This window comes from Melopsittacus undulatus, chromosome 29 (assembly GCF_012275295.1).
Source record: "Melopsittacus undulatus isolate bMelUnd1 chromosome 29, bMelUnd1.mat.Z, whole genome shotgun sequence".
Taxonomy (NCBI): Eukaryota; Metazoa; Chordata; class Aves; order Psittaciformes; family Psittaculidae; genus Melopsittacus; species Melopsittacus undulatus.
Genome location: NC_047555.1, coordinates 183,010 through 207,291, shown reverse-complemented (window position 1 = coordinate 207,291; position 24,282 = coordinate 183,010). Strand labels below are relative to the sequence as shown.

The 24,282-nt window shown below is 58.3% G+C and overlaps 1 protein-coding gene across 1 annotated transcript in view; it reads right to left on the bottom strand.

Moving 5' to 3' along the window:
* Positions 1 to 1,012: 1,012 nt before the first annotated feature.
* SRCAP (Snf2 related CREBBP activator protein) overlaps positions 1,013 to 24,282 on the bottom strand; it is a 58,048-nt gene continuing 34,778 nt past the window's right edge. Inside the window, exons 19-30 of the mRNA XM_034072477.1 lie at positions 22,020 to 22,202; positions 21,329 to 21,425; positions 20,635 to 20,674; positions 19,284 to 19,501; positions 16,775 to 17,076; positions 15,291 to 15,460; positions 13,758 to 13,954; positions 10,609 to 10,723; positions 8,781 to 8,924; positions 5,112 to 5,264; positions 3,580 to 3,663; positions 1,013 to 2,395 (exon numbers count right to left, since the gene is read on the bottom strand). Of these exons, the coding sequence (XP_033928368.1) occupies positions 1,013 to 2,395; positions 3,580 to 3,663; positions 5,112 to 5,264; positions 8,781 to 8,924; positions 10,609 to 10,723; positions 13,758 to 13,954; positions 15,291 to 15,460; positions 16,775 to 17,076; positions 19,284 to 19,501; positions 20,635 to 20,674; positions 21,329 to 21,425; positions 22,020 to 22,202 (3,086 nt within the window). The remainder of the gene's footprint in view (positions 2,396 to 3,579; positions 3,664 to 5,111; positions 5,265 to 8,780; positions 8,925 to 10,608; positions 10,724 to 13,757; positions 13,955 to 15,290; positions 15,461 to 16,774; positions 17,077 to 19,283; positions 19,502 to 20,634; positions 20,675 to 21,328; positions 21,426 to 22,019; positions 22,203 to 24,282) is intronic.

Genomic DNA, 24,282 nt, shown 5'->3' with positions numbered 1-24,282 from the left:
TGCATAGATCGTGTTCAAAAGGAACCTATTTTACATATGGGGGGGGGAGGGGAGAGGGGGGAGGGGCAGGCATCCCATAATATACAATGGGTATAAAACACCCCTCCCCCCCCCGCCCCACATCTCCCCCTTCCTGCCCCACATTGGGCCCCATAGATCCTCCCTCCCGTCACAAGATGGCGGCCACAATGGGGGGGGTGTACGGGGCAAGATGGCCGCCGGCTACGACATCCATTGGAGTCAAGATGGCCGCCGGGGGGTGACGTCACGGGGGCAAGATGGCCGCTGGGTGTGACGTCGCCGGGGTTTCAAGATGGCGGCCGTGGGGGTGATGTCATTGGTCACTATGGCCGCCGTGGGGGGGTGTGACGTAATGGGGCAAGATGGCCGACGGGCGTGACGTCATTGGGGCCGAGGCGGGTGCTGATGATGACATCACTGTCCAAGATGGCGGCCGGGTCTGACGTCAGCAATGGAGGTGGGCGTTGGTTGTGACGTCAGCAGTCAAGATGGGAGCCGCGTATGACATCATCAGAATCAATATGGCTGCCACTTATGACGTCAGTATTCGAGATGGCCGCTTCTTATGACATCATCATTCAACATGGCTGCCGGTTATGACATAATCAGATCCAAGATGGCCGCCGCTTATGACATCATCAGATTCAAGATGGCCGCCGCTTTATGACGTCATCATTCAACATGGACACCGGTTGTGGCATCATCAGAACCAAGATGGCCGCCCCTTTCTGACGTCAGAATTCAACATGGGCACCGCTTTATGACGTCAGTGTCACGTGTTCTGACGCCACACACCCAACATGGCGGCCTCCTCTCCCAACCCCCTCGGCCGCCATCTTGCCCCCCCCCATCGGCCTCCGCCATCTTGTGCCCCTCCCCCTTCCTCTCCCCTTACGGGCGCCGCCATTTTGTGCCCCCCATTTCCACCCCCCCTTATTCCACATCCGGCGCTCACCGGAAGGGGCGGTCCCTTCCCCCGCTCCACTTCCGGTCACGTCTTCGCCTTCCGGCCCCGCCCATCCGCGCAGCGCCTTGTGGGCCTGGTCCTGCGCTGAGCGCCACTTCCGGCCTCCTCCTCCCTCCGGCACCGCCTCTTCCGGTTCCGCTCCCCACTTCCGGCCTCGTGACCCCGGCGGCTCCGGCGCCGCTTCCGGTTCCGGGGCTCCCTCTCCAGGGGCGCCATTAAGGTCGCCGGGGGGTTACGGCGCGTGCTCCGCGCGGGGGGGGAGGGGGAGCGCTTCCGGGGTCGGCCCCGCCTCTTCTGACCGGAACCGGAAGTCGCGCCGGAAGCTCCGCCCCCAACACCACCACCGGAAGCGGAAGTAGTAGGGCGGCCTCGCCCGCGTCGCAAGCGGGTGACGCCTCTTCCGGTGTTGACGTCACCGGCGCCGCTGTGATGACGTCGGCGCCTCGTGGCCCCGCCCCTCCGCTTCGGGGGCCGCCCCCGGCGCCGCTTGGGGAGGGGGGGGGCGGGGCTAACGGAACCGGAACCGGAAGTGACGGCGTCGTGAGAGGGAGGGGTGGGGGGAGGAGGGGGGAGGCGGCGGCGCCGGGAGCGGCCGGAACCGGAAGTGGGCGGGGCTTCGAGCACGGTAACGAGGCGACCCGGAAGTTGCCTCAGGACCTTGGCGCTGGGGCCTGGTCCGCGGCTCTGGCGGATCTCGACGTCAGCGCTGCGGCGGCGGCGGGGGGCGGGGCGAGCACCGGAAGTCACGTGAGGGGGCGGGGACGAGGGGGGAGGGGCCGGAGGGGGTGATGGGGGAGGGGATGACGGAGGATGGGGAGGGGAAGGGGGCGGAGCTTCCGGTAACGGCGCTTCCGGTGGGGGAGGGGGCGGTGACGTCGGTTCCGGGGGTGGCGGTGACGTCACAGGAGACGGCGGCGACGTCACTTCCGGTTGTGACGTCACTTCAGTTGGCGACGTTACTTCCGGTGGCGGAGGAGTCGGCGGCGTTGGGGTCTCTTCCGGTTGTTGTGGCGGCGGCGTCGCCGGTGCTGACGTCACTTCCGGCGGCGTGCGCGACGACGTCGCTGTCCCCGCCCCCACTTCCGGCTCCGTGGAGGCCGCGGGAGGGGCGTGGCTCGAGGGAGGGGAGGGCGGGGCCGGAAGTGACGTCACGACGCAGCGCGCCCCGCGCAGGCGCTGACTGACGCGGGTCCCGCTGCGCTCCGGGGGGAGGGGTCGCGGCCGCCGGGACTTCCGGGGGCCGTCGTCGGCGCTTCCGGTTCCGGTCCCGCCCCCTCCAGGCCCGGCTTCCGGTCTAGGCCCCGCCTCTTCCGGTTCCTCCTCTTCCTCTTCCTGTGGGGGTAACCGGAAGCGGCTCCCGGCGCCCTTGGCCTGGTCGATGTCCTTCCGGGCGGCCTCGACCTGCTCCTGGGGGGAGGGGCGGACGTGGGGGAGGGGCCGGAGGGGGAGGGGCCAGAGGGGGAGGGGCCAGAGGGGGAGGGGCTGGACCCATAGAGGGGCCTATAGGGGAGATCCTGCCCCATAGAGACCTATAGGGATGGGGCTGCCCCACAGAGAGACCCATAAGGGAGACGTGGCCCCATAGAGACACGTAGAGGAGACCCTGACCCATAGTGGGACCCATAGGGGAAGAGACCCATAGGGGTGGGACTGGACCCATAGAGGGGCCTATAGGGTAACACTGGCCCCATAGAGACCCATAGAGGAGACCATGACCCATAGAGACCCACAGATGGAACCCGGCCCCATAGAGACACAAAGAGGTGGGGCTGGACCCATAGGAGAGACCCTGACCCATAGAAACCCATAGGGGAAGACACCCATAGAGAACCATAGGTGTGGGGGCTGCCCCATAGAGGGGCCCATAAAGGAGATCCTGCCCCATAGAGACACATAGGGGTGGGACTGGACCCATAGAGGGGCCTATATAAAACACTGGCCCCATAGAGACACATAGGGGGTGGGGCTGCCCCATAGACCCATAGGGGGGAACCAGCACTATAGAGACGCATAGAGCTGGATCTGGACCCATAGTGGGACCCATAGGGGAAGACACCCATAGAGACCCATAGAGGTGAGTGCTGGACCCATAGAGGGCCTATAGGGAGATCCTGCCCCACAGACACCCATACTGGGAACCCGGCCCCATAGAGACATACAGGAGTGGGGCTGGACCCATAGAGACCCATAGAGGAACACTGACCCTATAGAGAAGCCCATAGGGGAGAACCAGACCCAGGGACAGACCATTATGGATCCAGCCCCATAGCAACACCCCCATGATCTCCCCTGCCCCATAGCAAGACCACTATGGGTGCTCCAACCCCATACCCTATGGGTTCAGCCCCACAGAAACACCCCTATGGGTTCCCCTGCCCCATACCCTATGGGTCCCACCCCATAACCAACCTCCTATGGGTCCCACCCCATAGCACCCCCTATGTCCCCAGCCCCACACCCTATGGGTCCCACCCCATAACCAGCCCCTATGTCCCCAGCCCCACACCCTATGGGTCCCACCCCATAGCACCCCCTATGGGTCCAGCCCCACACCCTATGGGTCCCACCCCATAGCACCCCCAGCCCCACACCTCCGCCTGCTTCAGCTCCTCTCTGCTCACGTCCTCCAATGAGGCCTCCAGGAAGTTCATGGCATAGCGCTCGATGGGGGTCAGCTGACGAGGGGGGAGCACAAGGGGGTCAGCCCCATTGAGCCCCATTGAGCTCCATTGAATCCCATTGCCCTCCATCAACCCCACTGAGCCCATAGCTCCCCATTGATCCCCATTGTCCCCCATTGCCACCCATTGATTCCCATTGACTCTCATTGCTCCCCATTGATTCCTACTGACCCCCATTACCCCATCACCCCCATTACCCCATTGATCCCCATTGCCCCGTTCCCCCCATCAACCCCATTCCTCCCACTGCCCCCATTCCCCCCATTCCATTGCCTCCATTGATCCCCATTCCCATTACCCCATTGACCCCTATTCCCCCATTACCCCCATTGACCCCATTCCCCCACATTATCCCATCATGCCATTACCCCATTGACCCCATTACCCCATTGATCCCCATGACCCCCATTACCCCATTGATCCCCACTGATCCCCATGACCCCATTGATCCCCATTACCCCCCATTGATCCCCATTACCCTCATTACCCCCATTCCCCCATCACCCCCATTGATCCCCACTGATTGCCATTACACTATCACCCCCATTGATCCCCATCACCCCCATTACCCCCCATCATCCCCATTACCCCCATTGTCCCCATTCCCCCCAATCCCCCCTTGCCACTATTACCCCCCATTCCCCCCATTGACCTCCATTGCCCCATTGCCCCCCATTGATCCCCATTACCCCATTATCCCCCATCACCCCCATTGCCCCCATCACCCCATTACCCCCATTAGCCCCCATTGATCCCCATTATCCCATCACCCCATTGATCCCCATTACACCATTGACCCCCATTCCCTCATTGATCCGCATCATCCCCATTACCCCCATTGTCCTCATTCCCCCCAATCCCCCCATGCCACTATTACCCCCCATTCCCCCCCATTGACCTCCATTGCCCCATTGCCCCCCATTGATCCCCATTACCCCATTATCCCCATCACCCCCATTGATCCCCATCACCCCCATTCCCCCATCACCCCCATTGATCCCCATTGCCCCCATCACCCCCATTCCCCCATTGCCCCCCTTACCCCATTGATCCCCATTGCCCCCATCACCCCCATTGATCCCCATTGCCCCCATCACCCCCATTCCCCCATTGCCCCCCTTACCCCATTGATCCCCATTGCCCCCATTACCCCATTCCCCCCATCACCCCATTGAACCCCATTGATCCCCATTACCCCCATTACTTCCATCACCCCCATAACCCCCATTACCCCATTGATCCCCATTGATCCTCACTGACCCCCATTGCCCCCCATTACACCCATTACCCCATTGACCCCCATTCCCCCATTACCCCTATTCCCCCATTAACCCCCATACCCCACTGATCCCCATTACCCCATTGACCCCCACTACCCCATTATCCCCATAGCCCCCTTACCCCCATTGCCCCCCATTACCCATCCCCCCCATCGCCCCCACCTGCCCCACAAGTGCTGCTATCTCCTGCTCAGCCTTGGACATCTCCTCCTCTGGGCTCAGGCTCTCACTGAACTCAGCCAGAGCAGCCACACGCTCAGCCTGGGCCTGGGATGCAGCGCGGATGTCCTCGGGGTCCTCAGCCCCACATAGAGCCTAATAGAGATCAATGGGGATCAATGGGATGTCCTCGGGGTCCTCTGCCCCACATAGAGCCTGCAATGGGGCAGCAATGGGGCAGCAATGGGGTAATGGGGATCAATGGGATGTCCTCGGGGTCCTCTGCCCCACATAGAGCCTGTATGGGATCAATGGGGATCAATGGGGATCAATGGGGATCAATGGGGTAATAGAGATCAATGGGGATCAATGGGATGTCCTCGGGGTCCTCTGCCCCACACAGAGCCTGCAATGGGGCAGCAATGGGGTAATAGAGATCAATGGGGATCAATGGGGTAATGGGGATCAATGGGGATCAATGGGATGTCCTCGGGGTCCTCTGCCCCACACAGAGCCTGTATGGGATCAATGGGGTAATAGAGATCAATGGGGATCAATGGGGTAATGGGGATCAATGGGGATCAATGGGATGTCCTCGGGGTCCTCTGCCCCACACAGAGCCTGCAATGGGGCAGCAATGGGGTAATGGGGATCAATGGGGTCAATGGGGTCAATGGGGTAATGGGGATCAATGGGATGTCCTCGGGGTCCTCTGCCCCACATAGAGCCTGTATGGGGTAATGGGGGTCAATGGGGATCAATGGGATGTCCTCGGGGTCCTCTGCCCCACATAGAGCCTGTATGGGGTCAATGGGGATCAATGGGGATCAATGGGGTCAATGGGGTCAATGGGGTAATGGGGATCAATGGGATGTCCTCGGGGTCCTCTGCCCCACATAGAGCCTGTATGGGGTAATGGGGGTCAATGGGGATCAATGGGATGTCCTCGGGGTCCTCTGCCCCACATAGAGCCTGTATGGGGTAATAGAGATCAATGGGGATCAATGGGGATCAATGGGGTAACGGGGATCAATGGGATGTCCTCGGGGTCCTCTGCCCCACACAGAGCCTGTATGGGGTCAATGGGGTAATGGGGATCAATGGGGATCAATGGGATGTCCTCGGGGTCCTCTGCCCCACATAGAGCCTATGGGGTGATAGAGATCAATGGGGTAATAGAGATCAATGGGGATCAATGGGATGTCCTCGGGGTCCTCTGCCCCACATAGAGCCTGTATGGGGTGATAGAGATCAATGGGATGTCCTCGGGGTCCTCTGCCCCACATAGAGCCTGATAGAGATCAATGGGGATCAATGGGGATCAATGGGGATCAATGGGGATCAATGGGATGTCCTCGGGGTCCTCTGCCCCACATAGAGCCTGCAATGGGGCAGCAATGGGGTAATGGGGATCAATGGGGATCAATGGGATGTCCTCGGGGTCCTCTGCCCCACATAGAGCCTGTATGGGATCAATGGGGTAATGGGGTAATGGGGATCAATGGGGTAATAGAGATCAATGGGGATCAATGGGATGTCCTCGGGGTCCTCTGCCCCACATAGAGCCTAATAGAGATCAATGGGGATCAATGGGGATCAATGGGGCAGCAATGGGGTAATGGGGGTCAATGGGATGTCCTCGGGGTCCTCTGCCCCACATAGAGCCTGTATGGGGTGATGGGGGTCAATGGGGATCAATGGGGGTCAATGGGATGTCCTCGGGGTCCTCTGCCCCACATAGAGCCTAATAGAGATCAATGGGGGTCAATGGGGTAATGGGGATCAATGGGATGTCCTCGGGGTCCTCTGCCCCACATAGAGCCTGTATGGGGTAATAGAGATCAATGGGGATCAATGGGATGTCCTCGGGGTCCTCTGCCCCACATAGAGCCTGTATGGGGTAATAGAGATCAATGGGGATCAATGGGATGTCCTCGGGGTCCTCTGCCCCACACAGAGCCTGCAATGGGGCAGCAATGGGGTAATGGGGTAATGGGGATCAATGGGATGTCCTCGGGGTCCTCTGCCCCACATAGAGCCTAATAGAGATCAATGGGGTAATGGGGATCAATGGGGATCAATGGGATGTCCTCGGGGTCCTCTGCCCCACATAGAGCCTGTATGGGGATCAATGGGGATCAATGGGATGTCCTCGGGGTCCTCTGCCCCACATAGAGCCTATATGGGGTAATGGGGTAATAGAGATCAATGGGGATCAATGGGATGTCCTCGGGGTCCTCTGCCCCACATAGAGCCTGCAATGGGGATCAATGGGGTAATGGGGATCAATGGGATGTCCTCGGGGTCCTCTGCCCCACACAGAGCCTATATGGGGTAATGGGGATCAATGGGGATCAATGGGATGTCCTCGGGGTCCTCTGCCCCACATAGAGCCTAATAGAGATCAATGGGGATCAATGGGGTAATGGGGATCAATGGGGATCAATGGGATGTCCTCGGGGTCCTCTGCCCCACACAGAGCCTAATAGAGATCAATGGGGTAATGGGGGTCAATGGGATCAATGGGGTAATGGGGATCAATGGGGATCAATGGGGTAATGGGGATCAATGGGATGTCCTCAGGGTCCTCTGCCCCACATAGAGCCTATATGGGGATCAATGGGGATCAATGGGATGTCCTCGGGGTCCTCTGCCCCACACAGAGCCTAATAGAGATCAATGGGGTAATGGGGATCAATGGGGATCAATGGGGGTCAATGGGATGTCCTCGGGGTCCTCTGCCCCACATAGAGCCTGTATGGGGTAATAGAGATCAATGGGGATCAATGGGATGTCCTCGGGGTCCTCTGCCCCACATAGAGCCTAAATGGGGTGAGAATGGGGATCAATGGGGTAATGGGGATCAATGGGGTGAGAATGGGGTAATGGGAGTCAATGGGGTTAATGGGGTAATGGGAGTCAATGGGGATCAATGGGGATCAATGGGATGTCCTCGGGGTCCTCTGCCCCACAGAGAGCCTATATGTGGTAATGGGGATCAATGGGGATCAATGGGGTAATGGGGATCAATGGGGCAGCAATGGGGTAATGGGGATGAATGGGATGTCCTCGGTGTCCTCTGCCCCACATAGAGCCTATATGGGGTGAGAATGGGGGGTAATGGGGGTCAATGGGGATCAATGGGATGTCCTCGGGGTCCTCTGCCCCACATAGAGCCTAATGGGGATCAATGGGGTAATGGGGATCAATGGGATGTCCTCGGGGTCCTCTGCCCCACACAGAGCCTGCAGTGGGGCAGCAATGGGGATCAATGGGGATCAATGGGGTAATGGGGATCAATGGGGTAATGGGGATCAATGGGGTAATGGGCAATGGGGATCAATGGGTCTCTATGTGTCTCTATGGGTCTCTATGTGTCTCTATGGGGTCAATGGGTCTCTATGTGTCTCTATGTGTCTCTATGTGTCTCTATGGGTCTCTATGGGTCTCTATGGGTCTCTATGTGTCTCTATGGTCTCTATGTGTCTCTATGGGTCTCTATGTGTCTCTATGTGTCTCTATGTGTCTCTATGGTCTCTATGTGTCTCTATGTGTCTCTATGTGTCTCTATGTGTCTCTATGTGTCTCTATGGGTCTCTGTGTGTCTCTATGTGTCTCTATAGGGTCTCTATAGGGTCTCTATAGGGTCTCCATGGGGTGCCCCATCCCCACCTGCTCCAGTATATGTGTTCTCCTGGTTGCAGCCGGATCCTCCTCCTCCTCCGGGGCCGTGTCCCCATCCCGATCCCGATCCCGATCCCGATCCCGGTGCCCTGGCTCCTCTGGGGTCATGTCAAACAGCTCCCGGATGGTTTGCTATGGGGGCAATGGGAATGGGGTCAGGAATGGGGTCAGGAATGGGGTCAGGGATGGGGTCAGGAATGGGGTCAGGAATGGGGTCAGGAATGGGGTCAGGAATGGGGTCAGGGATGGGGTCAGGAATGGGGTCAGGAATGGGGTCAGGAATGGGGTCAGGAATGGGGTCAGGGATGGGAATGGGGTCAGGAATGGGGTCAGGAATGGGGTCGGGAATGGGAATGGGGTCAAGAATGGGGGTCAGGAATGGGGGTCAGGAATGGGGTCAGGAATGGGGTCAGGAATGGGGTCGGGAATGGGAATGGGGTCAAGAATGGGGGTCAGGAATGGGGGTCAGGAATGGGGTCAGGAATGGGGTCAGGAATGGGGTCAGGGATGGGAATGGGGTCAGGAATGGGGTCAGGAATGGGAATGGGGGTCGGGAATGGGGTCAGGGATGGGGTCAGGAATGGGGGTCAGGAATGGGGGTCAGGAATGGGGTCAGGAATGGGGTCAGGATTGGGGTCAGGAATGGGAATGGGGGTCAGGAATGGGAATGGGGGTCAGGAATGGGGTCAGGAATGGGGGTCGGGAATGGGAACCCCCCACCCCACATTGGGATGCTCCTGGGCACCATTGGGATGCGGTTCCCTAGGGATGCTCCATAGGGATGCCCTATATGGATGCTCCATAGGGATGCTCCATAGGGATGCTCAGGGCCCCCTTTGGGATGCAGGACCATAGGGATGCTCCAGGACCCTTGGGTACCACTTGGGTACCAGGATGCTCCTGGACCCCATTAGGATGTAGCTCCCTAAGGATGCTCTGGCTCCATAGGGATGCTCCAGGACCCCATATGGATGCTCCATAGGGATGCTCCCAGCCCCCTTTGGATGCAGCCCCATAGGGATGCTCTGGCTCCATAGCGATGCTCCAGGACCCCATGGACCCATAGGGATGCTCCATAGGGATGCTCCAGGACCCCATGGACCCTTTAGGATGCAGCTCCACAGGGATGCTCCATAGGGATGCTCCATAGGGATGCTCTAGCCCCATAGGGATGCTCCAGGACCCCATAGGGATGCTCTGCCCCCATAGGGATACTCTGGCCCCATAGGGATGCTCCATAGGGATGCTCTGGCCCCATAGGGATGCTCCATAGGGATGCCCCATAGGGATGCTCCAGGACCCCATGGACCCATTGGGATGCAGCTCCATAGGGATGCTCCATGGGGATGCTCTGGCCCCATAGGGATGCTCCATAGGGATGCTCCAGGACCCCATTGGGATGCAGCCCCATAGGGATGCTCCATAGGGATGCTCCCAGCCCCCTTTAGGATGCAGCCCCATAGGGATGCTCTGGCCCCATAGGGATGCTCTGGCCCCATAGGGATGTTCTGGCCCCATAGAGATGCTCCATAGGGGTGCTCCAGGAGCCCATGGACCCATAGGGATGCAGCTCCATAGGGATGCTACATAGGGATGCTTCAGGACCCCATGGACCCTTTGGGATGCAGCTCCATATGGATGCTCCATAGGGATGCTCATGGCCCCCTTTGGGATGCAGCCCCATAGGGATGCTCCATAGGGATGCTCCAGGACCCCATGGACCCATAGGGATGCCCCATAGGGATGCTCCAGCCCCATAGGGATGCTCCATATGATGCTCCAGCCCCATAGGATGCCCCATAGGGTGCCCCGTTACCTGTTTGAAGTATGCTGTGGTGAAGTTGCCTCCCTCGATCGCCATGTCCCCCAACATCCGTTTCTGGTTTGCCTTCTTCAGGATGTTCTCCTCCACTGTGCGCTCACTGATCAGCCTGGGGGGCAGGACCCATAGGGAGCTATGGGGAGGACCCATAGAGCCCTGGGACCCATAGGGAGCTATGGGGAGGACCCATAGAGCCCTGGGACCCATAGGGAGCTATGGGGAGGACCCATAGAGCCCTGGGACCCATAGGGAGCTATGGGGAGGACCCATAGAGCCCTGGGACCCATAGGGAGCTATGGGGAGGACCCATAGAGCCCTGGGACACATAGGTCCCCATTGACCCATAGGGAGCTATGGGGAGGACCCATAGAGCCCTGGGACATGTAGGTTCCCATTGATCCATAGGGACCCATAGGGAACTATGGGGAGGACCCATAGAGCCCTGGGACACGTAGGTCCCCATTGACCCATAGATATCAATGGACCCATAGGTCCACACTGACCCATAGGTCCCCATTGACCCATAGATCCCCATGGACCCATAGATCTCAATGGACCAATAGGTCCCCATTGAGGCACAGACTCCCATGGACCCATAGGGAGCTATGGGGAGGACCCATAGAGCCCTGAAACACGTAGGGAGCTATGGGGAGGACCCATAGAGCCCTGGGACCCATAGGGAGCTATGGGCAGGACCCATAGAGCCCTGGGACACGTAGGTCCCCATTGACCCATAGATCCCCATGGAGCCATAGATAGCAATGGACCCATAGACCTCAATGGACCCATAGAGCCCTGGGACACGTAGGTTCCCATTGACCCATAGATCCCCATTGACCCATAGGTCCCCATAGACCCATAGGTCCCCATTGACCCATAGATCCCCTGGGACACATAGATCCCCATGGACCCATAGATCTCAATGGACCCATAGATCCCCATTGACCCATAGGTCCCCATAGCTCTCTATTTCCCCATAGCCCCATAGCTCTCTATTGACCCATATCTCCCCATAGCTGCCCCACACCTGTATATGTGTACGTCCCATGTCTGGCCAATGCGGTGGCACCGGTCCATAGCTCTCTATCTCCCCATAGCCCCATACCCCCCATCTCCCCATATCTCCCCATAGACACCCCATAGCTCTCCCCATAGACACCTGTATATGTGTACATCCCGTGTCTGCCCAATGCGGTGACACCTGTCCATAGCCCCATACCCCCCATAGCCCCATATCTCCCCATATCCCCCCATAGTACCTATAGATGTGTACGTCCCGTGTCTGCCCTATCCGGTGGCACCTGTCCATAGCTATAGCCCTATACCCCCCATAGCCCCATAACCCCCATATCCCCCCATAGACACCCCATAGTACCTGTATATGTGTACGTCCCGTGTCTGCCCTATCCGGTGGCACCTGTCCATACCCCCCATATCTCCCCATAGACACCCCATAGCCCCCCCATAGTACCTGTATATATGGACGTCCCTGGTCTGCCCTATCCGGTGGCACCTGTCCATAGCCCCATACCCCCCATAGCCCCATAGCTCTCTATTGACCCACAGACCCCATATCTCCCCATAGACACCCCATATCTCCCCATAGCCGCCCCATAGTACCTATAGATGTGCACATCCCGTGTCTGCCCTATCCGATGACACCTGTCCATAGCCCCCTATCTCCCATAGCCCCATAACCCCTATACCCCCCATAGCCCCATACCCCCCATATCTCCCCATACCTGTCCCATAGCTCCATACCTGTATATGTGCACATCCCGTGTCTGCCCTATCCGATGACATCTGTCCATAGCTATAGCCCCATATCTCCTCATATCCCCCATAGCCTCATAGCTGCCCCATAGCTCCGTACCTATAGATGTGTACATCCCTTGTCTGCCCTATCCGGTGGCACCTGTCCATAGCCACATACCCCCATCTCCCCATACCCCCCATAGCCCCATATCTCCCCATAGACACCCCATAGATGCCCCACAAAACCTATATATGTGCACATCCCGTGTCTGCCCTATATGATGACACCTGTCCATAGCTATAGCCCCATACCCCCCACAGCCCCATATCTGCCCCATAGCTCCATACCTATAGATGTGCACGTCCCTGGTCTGCCCTATCCGATGGCACCTGTCCATAGCTATAGCCCCATAACCCCCATAGGTTCCTATAGCTCCATACCTATAGATGTGTACATCCCGTGTCTGCCCTATCCGGTGGCACCTGTCCATAGCCCCATACCTCCCCATAGCCCCATAACCCCCATACCCCCCACAGCCCCATAGCTGCCCCACAGACACCCCATAGTACCTGTATATGTGCACGTCCCTGGTCTGCCCTATCCGATGGCACCTGTCCATAGCCCCATACCCCCCATACCCCCCATAGCCCCATAGATCTCTATAGCTCCATACCTATAGATGTGTACATCCCGTGTCTGCCCTATCCGGTGGCACCTGTCCATAGCTATAGCCCCATACCCCCCATAGCCCCCATAGCCCCATACCCCCCATCTCCCCATATCTCCCCATAGCTGCCCCATAGACACCCCATAGCTGCCCCATACCCCCCCATATTACCTGTATATGTGTACGTCCCGTGTCTGCCCTATCCGATGGCACCTGTCCATAGCTATAGCCCCATAGCCCCCATAGCCCCATAGATCTCTATAGCTCCATACCTATAGATGTGCACATCCCGTGTCTGCCCTATCCGATGGCACCTGTCCATAGCTATAGCCCCATACCCCCCATAGCCCCATAGATCTCTATAGCTCCATACCTATAGATGTGTACATCCCTGGTCTGCCCTATCCGGTGGCACCTGTCCATAGCCCCATACCCCCCACAGCCCCATATCTCCCCATACCCCCATAGCTGCCCCATAGCTGCCCCATAGTACCTGTATATGTGCACGTCCCGTGTCTGCCCTATGCGATGGCACCTGTCCATAGCCCCATACCCCCCATAGCCCCATATCCCCCATAGGTTCCTATATCCCCCATACCTATAGATGTGTACGTCCCGTGTCTGCCCTATCCGATGGCACCTGTCCATAGCTATAGCCCCATACCCCCCATCTCCCCATATCTCCCCATATCTCCCCATAGCTGCCCCATAACTCCATACCTATAGATGTGTACGTCCCGTGTCTGCCCTATCCGGTGGCACCTGTCCTGCGCCTGCGCGTCCATGGTCGGGTTCCAGTCGCTGTCATAGAACACGACAGTATCTGCCCCTGCCAGGTTAACCCCAACTCCTCCACTGCGGGTGGACAGGATGAAGCAGAAGATGCGCTTGTCTGCGTTGAACCGCTCCATCAGCGCCTGGGGGCGGGGAAACAGGTCACCGACCAATCAGAGAGAGGGGTGGGAGTGAGGGGACCAATCACAGAGCAGGGTGGGAGTGAGGGGACCAATCAGGTACCACTTGGGTACCAGGATGCTCTTTGGGTACTAGGATGCGCCATGGGGACCAATCAGGGAGCAGGATGCTCTCTGAGGACCAATCAGGGATGAGGATGGGACTTGGGGACCAATCAGAGACAGGGATGCTCCTTGGGTACCACTTGGGTACCAGGATGCTCCTTGGCAACCAATCAGGGATCAGGATGCGTCTTGGGGACCAATCAGGGATGGGGATGGGAGCACAGGGACCAATGAGGGAGGGGGGTGGGAGTGAGGGAACCAATCACAGAGGGGGACAGGAGGGAGGGGACCAATCAGGTACCACTTGGGTACCAGGATGCGCCATGGGGACCAATCAGGGGAGGGGATGGAAGTGAGGGGACCAATCACAGAGGGGGACGGGAGCGAGGCGACCAATCACAGAGCAGGGTGGGAGTGAGGGGACCAATCAGGTACCACTTGGGTACCAGGATACTCTTTGGGTACTAGGATGCGCCACAGGGACCAATCAGGGAGCAGGATGCTCTCTGAGGACCAATCAGGGATGAGGATGGGACTTGGGGACCAATCAGAGACAGGGATGCTCCTTGGGTACCACTTGGGTACCAGAATGCTCCCCACTACCATACCCCCATTGGGATACAGACCCATGGGGATGCTTCATCTCTGTGGGGCTGCAGATACCAGTGCCCCCCATTGCCCCCATTGCCCCCCATGTCCCCCCATTGTACCTGTTGCTGTTCCACGTGGGTGCTGCCCCCATTGCCCCCTATGGACCCTATGACCCCATTGGGATACAGGACCATGAGGATGCTCCCCAGCATCATACCCCCATTGGGATACAGGATGATGGGGACCCTTGGGTACCACTTGGGTACCAGGATGCTCAACAGCATCATACCCCCATAGGAACACAGACCCATGGGGCTGCTCCATCCCTGTGGGGCTGCAGATGCTGGTGCTGCCCCATTGCCCCCCATTGTACCTGTCTCTGCTCCACGCGGGTGCTGCCCCATTGCCCCCCATTCCTGCCCCACTGCTGCCCCCCACTAACCCCCCATTGCTGTCCCATTGCTGCCCCACTGCTGCCCCATTCCTGCCCCCTGGTACCTGTCTCTGCTCCACGCTAGTGCTGCCCCATTCCTGCCCCATTCCTGCCCCACAGCTGCCCCACAGCTGCCCCACTGCTCCCCCATTCCTGCCCCACTGCTCCCCCATTCCTGCCCCATTGCTGCCCCATTGCCCCCCATGTTACCTGTCTCTGCTCCACGCGGGTGCTCCCGTCCAGCCGCAGGTAGATGTGCCCATGGTAGGTCAGGAAGCGCTCGAGCACATCCAACATCCTGGTCATCTGGGTGAAGATCAGAACTCGATGGGCTCCAGCCTTGAGCCGGCGCAGGAGCAGGTCCAGGGTCTGCAGCTTCCCTGGGGGGGAGGGGGACAGGGGTTAGCAATGGGGCAGCAGTGGGGGAGCAGTGGGGCAGGAGTGGGGAACCAATGCGGGAGCAATGGGGCAGGAATGTGGCAGGAATGGGGCAGCAATGGGGCAGCTGTGGGGCAGGAATGGGGCAGCAATGGGGCAGCTGTGGGGCAGGAATGGGGCAGCAATGGGGCAGGAATGTGGCAGGAATGGGGCAGCAATGGGGCAGGAATGGGGCAGGAATGGGGCAGCAATGGGGCAGGAATGGGGCAGGAATGGGGGAATCAATGGGGGAGCAATGGGGCAGGAATGGGGCAGCAATGGGGCAGCTGTGGGGCAGTAGTGGGGCAGGAATGGGGCAGCAGTGGGGCAGCTGTGGGGCAGCAGTGGGGCAGGAATGGGGGAGTAATGGGGCAGGAATGGGGGAATCAATGGGGGAGCAATGGGGAAGTAATGGGGGAGCAATGGGGGCATCATTAGGCCATCATTGGGGGCAACAGTGGGGAACCAATGGGGGGGTCAATGGGGGAGCAATGGGGGAACAATGGGGCAGGAATGGGGCAGCAATGGGGGAGCAATGGGGAAGTAATGGGGAAGTAATGGGGCAGCAATGGGGGAGTAATGGGGCAACAGGGGTGAGCAGTGGGAGAGCAATGGGGAAGTAATGGGGCAGCAGTGGGGCAACAATGGGGCAGGAATGGGGGAGCAGTGGGGCATGAATGGGGAAGTAATGGGGGATCAACAGGGCAGGAACAGGGGAGCAATGGGGCAGGAATGGGGGAGCAGCTGTCAGTCCCCATTGCCCCATCACACCCATCACCCCCATTGACTGCATCACCCCATTCCCCCATCACTCCTATTACCCCATCGCCCCTATTACCCAATGACCCCCATTACCCCACTCCCCCCATTGCCATCACCCCATCCCCCCATGGACCCCATCAACCCCATTGACTCCCATTACCCGATGACCCCATTGACCCCATCACCCCTATTCCCCTATTGACCCCCATCACCCTCATTGCCCCTATTACCCCATAACCCCCATCACATCCATTGACCCCATTCCCCCATCACCCCATTGACCCCATCACCCCTATTACCCCATAACCCCCATCACCCCCATTACCCCATTAACCCCCATTCCCCCATTCCCCCATTGCCCCCCATTTCCCCATCACCCCTATTACCCCATCACCCCCATTACTCCCATCACCCCCATTACCCCATCACCCCCATTAACCCCCATCACCCTATAACCCCATCACCCCCATAACCCCATTGACCCCCATCACCCCCATTCCCCCATGCCCCCTTACCACAATCATACTGCACCAGTCTCCTATCCGGGAAGTGAGTCCCCCATGGCCTCAGCAGCCGATGCAATGTCTCCCTATGGCGCTGGGGGTCCCCATCCCCCCCCTCCCCATACCCGGCAATGGGAGGGTCCATCCCCCCCCCGTTGCCATGGGGACAGGGGGTTCCCCCCCCCCCGTCCAGGGCCAGCTCCTGGCTCAGGCGCTGCTCCAGCAGAGCCCATTGGCGCAGGCGCCACGGGGGGGGGCGGGCGCTGTGCAGGAACAGCCCACGGGCCTGCACGGGGGGCAGCACGAAGATGAACCTGGGGGGGGAAGGGGTTGGGGTCAGAACCATTGGGGGCAATGGGGGAGGCCGGGGGCTCCAATGGGAGGCATTGGAGCCATTCAACCCCATTGGACCCATTCAGACCCATTGGAGCCATTCAGACCCATTAGGACCTATTCAGACCCATTCAACCCCATTGGGACCCATTTAACCCCATTGGACCCATGCAAACCCATTGGACCCATTCAGACGGATTGGGAGCCATTCAGACCCATTGGGACCCATTCAGACCCATTGAATGCATTCAAACCCATTGGGAGCTATTCAGACCCATTGAATGCATTCAAACCCATTGGGAGCTATTCAGACCCATTGGGACCCATTCAGACCCATTGGAGCCGTTCAGACCCATTGGGAGCTATTCAGACCCATTGGAGCCATTCAGACCCATTGGGAGCCATTCAGACCCATTGGGAGCCATTCAAACCCATTGGACCCATTCAGACCCATTAGGACCTATTCAACCCCATTGGACCCATTCAGACCCATTTAAAACCATTGGGACCCATTCAGACCCATTGAATGCATTCAAACCCATTGGAGCCATTCAGATCCATTGGAGCCATTCAGAGCCATTGGGAACCATTCAAACCCATTGGGAACCATTCAGACCCATTGGGACCCATTCAGACCCATTGGAGCCATTCAGACCCATTGGACCCATTTAGACCCATTGAAGCCATTCAGACCCATTGGGAACCATTCAACCCATTCAGACCCATTGGGACCCATTCAGACCCATTGGAGCCATTCAGACCCATTGGGAGCCATTCAGACCCATTCAACCCCATTGGACCCATTCAGACCCATTGGACCCATTCAGACTCATTAGGACCCATTCAGACCCATTCAAACCCATTGGACCCATTCAAACCCATTGGGACCCATTCAACCCCATTGGACCCATTCAGACCCATTTAAAACCATTGGAACCCATTCAAACCCATTGAATGCATTCAAACCCATTGGGAGCCATTCAGACCCATTGGAGCCATTCAGACCCATTGGAGCCATTCAAACCCATTGGGAGCCATTCAGACCCACTGGACCCATTCAGACCCATTCAAACCCATTGGACCCATTCAAACCCATTGGGACCCATTCAACCCCATTGGACCCATTCAGACCCATTCAAACCCATTGGGACCCATTCAGACCCATTGAATGCATTCAAACCCATTGGGAGCCATTCAGACCCATTGGACCCATTCAAACCCATTGGGACCCATTCAGACCCATTGGACCCATTCAGACCCATTTAAAACTACTGGGACCCATTCAGACCCATTGAATACATTCAAACCCATTGGGAGCCATTCATACCCATTGAACCCATTCAAACCCATTGGGACCCATTCAAACCCATTGGGACCCATTCAACCCCATTGGACCCATTTCAGACCCATTTAAAACCATTGGGACCCATTCAGACCCATTGAATGCATTCAAACCCATTGGGAGCCATTCAAACCCATTGGGACCCATTGAGAGCCATTGGAGCCATTCACACCCATTGGAGCCATTCAAACCCATTGGGACCCATTCAGACCCATTAGGACCCATTCAGACCCATTCAAACGCATTGGGACCCATTCAACCCCATTGGACCAATGCAAACCCATGGGACCCATTCAGATTCATTGGGACCCATTCAGATTCATTGGGACCCATTCAACCCCATTGTCCCCCCAACCCCATTGAACCCCCCCCCAACCCCACTTGCCCCCCCAACCCCATTGGGACCCCCCCAACCCCATTGGTCCTCCCAAACCCATTGAACCCATTCAGACCCATTGGGACCCATTCAACCCCATTGGACCCATTGAGACCCATCCAACCCCATTGGCCCCCCCAAACCCATTGGGACCCATTCAACCCCATTGAGACCCATTCAACCCCATTGGACCCATTGAGACCCATTCAACCCCATTGGACCCATTCAGACACATTGGACCCATTCAGACCCATTGGACCCATTCAGACACATTGGACCCATTCAGACCCATAGGGACCCATCCAACCCCATTGGCCGCCCTAAACCCACTGGGACCCATTTAATCCCATTAGGACCCGTTTAATCCCATTGGGACCCATTCAGACCCATTAGGACCCATTCAGACCCATTCAACCCCATTCCCCCCCCCAGTCCCACTGCCCCCCATTACCCCATACCCCATTACCCACCTATCGAGCAGCGGCTGTAGCTGCTGCAGGCGCTGGGGGGGGCTGATGTGTGCCTGTGCCAGGGCCCCCCCCGGGGGGCGCTGTGGGGGGGTGAGGGTGCAGACCCCAAGCACCTCAGTCCCATAGATGGGGCTCATCCCACAGCGCAGCTCATTGAGGCGCAGCAGCCGCTCCAGGCGCTCCGAGCGGCCCCGGCTCCGCTTGGCCTCCAGGGACTCCTATGGGGGTAATGGGGGCAATGGGGATCAATAGGAATCAATAGGGATCAATGGGGGGCAATGGGAGTCAATGGGGATCAATGGGAGTCAATGGGGTTCAATCGGATCAATGGGGGTCAATGGGGATCAATGGGAGTCAATGGGGTTCAATCGGATCAATGGGGGTCAATGGGGATCAATGGGAGTCAATTGGATCAATAGGAATCAATAGCAATCAAGAGCAGTCAATGAAAGTCAACAGAACTCAATGGGGATCAATGGGGGTCAATTGGAGTCAATGGGAGTCAATGGGGGTCAATTGGATCAATAGGGGGCAATAAGAATCAATGGGGATCAACAGAAGTCAATAGAATTCAATGGGGATCAATGGAGGTCAATGGGAGTCAATGGGGATCAATGGGGGTTAATCGGAATCAATAGCGATCAATAGCAGTCAATAGGAATCAATGGGATCAATGGGAGTCAATGGGGATCAATGGGGTTCAATCAGATCAATGGGGGCAATAGAAGTCAACAGGAATCAATAAGGATCAATGCAGGGCAATAGGTGTTAATAGGAATCAATGGGGACCAATGCGGGTCAATGGGACTCAATGGGGATCATTGTAGGTCAATGGGAATCAGTGGGAGTCAATGGGATCAACAGAACTCAATAGGAATCAATGGGTATCAATGGGAGTCAATAGGATCAATAGAAGTCAATAGGAATCAATGGGGGTCAATGGGAATCAATGGGAGTCAATAGGAATCAATCAGATCAATAGAAATCAATGGGGGTCAATCGGATCAATAGGGGCCAATAGGAATCGATTATGGTCAATGGGGGTCAATGGGGATGACCCCTCCCCCACCCCCCCATTACCCCCCCTCCCCTTCCCCCCCCAGCACCCATGGGTGCCCCCCCCCCATTGCCCCCCCTCCCCCCCCCCCAGCACCCATGGGTGCCCCCCCCATTCCCCCCCCACTCCCAGCACCCATGGGTGCCCCCCCTTATTACCCCCCAACCCCCCCAGCACCCATGGGTGCCCCCCCCACCATTACCCCCCCCTCCCCCCCACAGCACCCATAGGTGCCCCCCCCCCATTACCCCCCCCCCCCCAGCACCCATGGGTGCCCCCCACCCCATTACTCACCAGGTAAAAGGGTGACCGTGGTGGGGGTGGGGGCTGCCTCCTTGGGGGGGGCCGGGGGGGGGGAGGGGTGGGTGGGGGGCGGGGGGGGGGGCTGGGGGCCCCCGGCCCCTCGGGCTCCTCGCGGGGGGGGGGAGGGGCGGCGGGGGGGGGAGGGGCCGGGGGGGGGCCCCCCGGGGGGGGGGCGGCGACGGCGGCGATGGGGGGAGGGGCTATGAGAGAGAGAAAGGGGGGGTTAATGGGGGGGGTCCAATGGGGGCACCCATGGGGTGGGGGGGCACCCGTAGGGGTCAATGGGGACACCCATAGGGGTCAATGGGGACACCCATGGGGTTGGGGGCACCCATAGGGGTCAATGGGGGGGCACCCATGGGGTTGGGGGCACCCATAGTGATCAATGGGGGGGCACCCATGGGGGCTGGGGGCACCCATGTGGTTGGGGGGACCCATAGGGGTTGATGGGCACCCATAGGGATCAATGGGGCACCCATAGGGATCAATGAGAAACCCATAGGGATCAATGGGACACCCATAGGGGTCAATGGGGGCACCCATGGGGGTTGGGGGCACCTATAGGGGTCGGGGGCACCTATAGGGGTCAATGGGACTCCCATAGGGATCAATGGGGGCACCCATAGGGATCAATGGGGCACCCATAGGGGTCAATGGGGGCACCCATGGGGATCAATGGGGACACCCATAGGGGTTGGGGGGACCCATAGGGGTTGGGGGACACCCATATGGATCAATAGGGACACCCATAGGGATCAATGGGGGCACCCCTATGAGGACACCTGTAAGGGTTAAGGGGGCACCCATATGGATCAATGTTGGGCACCCATAGGGGTTAATGAAGGCACCTATAGGGGTTAAGGGGGCACCCATAGGGATCAATGGGGGCACCTACAGGGGTCAATGGGGGCACCCATAGGGAACAATGGGGCACACGTACGGATCAATAGGACACCCATACGGCTCAATAGGGGCACCCATAGAGCTCAATGGGACACCCATAGCGATCAATAGGACACCCATAGGGATCAATAGGACACCCATAGGGATCAATGGGGCACCCATAGGGATCAGTAGGACACCCATAGGGCTCAATGGGACACCCACAGGGATCAATGGGGGCACCCATAGGGATCAATAAGGCACCCATACGGATCAATGGGGCACCCATAGAGATCAATAGGACACCCATAGGGATCAACAGAACACCCATAGGGATCAATAGGACACCCATAGGAATCAATGGGGCACCCATAGCAATCAATAGAACACCCATAGGGATCAATGGGGCACCCATAGGGATCAATGGGGCCCCCATAGGAATCAATGGGGCCCCCATAGGAATCAATGGAGCACCCATGGGTGCAGACACTCACCCACAAGCTCAGTCCCAGCAGGCAGCACCCGGAGCAGGGGCCGGGGGGGTGGGGGAGGGGGGGCAGGGGGGGTGGGGGGAGGGGCGCTGAGGCCGTCACGTGGGGGGGGGGGCAGGGGGGGGTTGGGGGCAGGGCGGACCACGATCTTCACCACCCCCCCACTGTTCACCAGGGGCGTCGGCACTGGGGGAGAGAGGGGGGTCAGTGGGGGGTAATGGGGGTCAATGGTGTCAATGGGGGCAATGGGGATCAATGGGGATCAATGGGGATCAATGGGCACCCAATGGTCAATGGGGCAATAAGGGTCAATGGTGTCAATGGGGGGCAATGGGGATCAATGGGGATCAATGGGGATCAATGGGCACCCAATGGTCAATGGGGCAATGAGGGTCAATGGGGATCAATGAGGTTCAATGGGGATCAATGGAGGTCAACAGGGGGCAAGGGGGGGCAAGGGGGTCAATGGGCACCCAATAGGGATCAAAGAGCACCCAATGGGGTTCAATGGGCACCCAATGGAGTTCAATGGGCACCCAATGGGGTTCAATGGGCACCCAGTGGGGGTCAATGGGCACCCAATGGGGTACAATTGGCACCCAATGGGGATCAATGGGCACCCAATGGGGTACAATTGGCACCCAATGGGGTTCAATGGGCACTCAATGAGGATCAATGGGCACACAATGGGGGTCAATGGGCTTCCAATGGGGGCCAATTGGGGGCTCAATGGGGTTCAATGGGCACCCAATGGGTGTCAATGGGGATCAATGGGGTTCAATGGGTGTCAATGGTGTTCAATGGGGGGTCCTTACCTTGTGCAGTGGCAATGGGGAGCCCGATGGTGGGCGGGGCCTGGGGGGGGGTCCCGGTGGGGGCCCCCCCGCTGGGGGGTGGGGGAGGGGCCACGGGTGCCAGGAGCGTGACCTGAGCGGGGGGGGGCCAGGAGGGGGGTCTGACCCCCAGCGGTCACCAGGTGAACAACGTTACCTGTGGGGGGGGGGGGGGCACAGGGGTCAGGAACAGCACCGAAATACACTGAAATACACTGAAAACACCCCAAAATACCCCAAAATACACCCAAACACCCCAAAATACACTGAAAACACCCCGAAATTACCCCAAAACACCCCAAAATACACCAAAACACCCCAAAATACACTGAAAACACCCCGAAATTACCCCAAAACACCCCAAAATACACCAAAACACCCCAAAATACACTGAAAACACCCCAAAATAACCCAAAATATACCAAAACACACCCAAAACACCTCAAAATACAACAGAATACCCCCAAAACAATCCCCCCCCATGGACCATCCCATTCCAAAGCAAGGGGGGGGCTAATCCCCATTCTTCCCAATAGGATACCCATTCAAGCCCTCTCCCATTGGACGACCCCATTCCAAAGATGGGGGGGGGGTCTCATCCCCATTCATCCCAATGGGATGTCCCATTCAAACCACTCCCCCCCCCATGGACGATCCCATTCCAAAAGCAGGGGGGCTTATCCCCATTCATCCCAATGGGCCTCCATGGACAATCTCATTCCAAAGATGGGGGAGCGTCTCATCCCCATTCATCCCAATGGGATGTCCCATTCAAACCAATCCCCCCCATGGACCATCCCATTCCAAAATGGGTGGGGGGGGGGGGGGGGGGGGGCACCATTCCCATTCATCTCTATGGGATACCCATTCAAGCCCTCTCCCATGGACGATCCCATTCCAAAGATGGGGGGGGCTCATCCCCATTCATCCCAATGGGGCTCCCCATTCAACCCAATCCCCCCCCCATGGACCATCCCATTCCAAAAGGGGGGGGGTGCCCTCCCATTCATCCCAATGGGCCTGCATGGACCATCCCATTCCAAAGGCGGGGGGGTCTCATCCCTATTCATCCCAATGGACCTCCCCATTCAACCCAATCCCCCCCCATGGACCATCCCATTCCAAAGCAGGGGGGCTCATCCCCATTCATCCCAATGAGCCTCCCCATTCAAACCAAGCCCCCCCCCCATGGATCATCCCATTCCAAAGCAAAGGGGGCTCATCCCCATTCATCCCAATGATCCCAATGGGATGTCCCATTCAACCCAATCCCCCCCCCCATGGATGACCCCATTCCAAAAGGGGGGGGCTCATCCCCATTCATCCCAATGGACCTCCCCATTCAACCCAATCCCCCCCCATGGATGATCCCATTCCAAAGATGGGGGGGACTCATCCCCATTCATCCCAATGGACTTCCCCATTCAACCCAA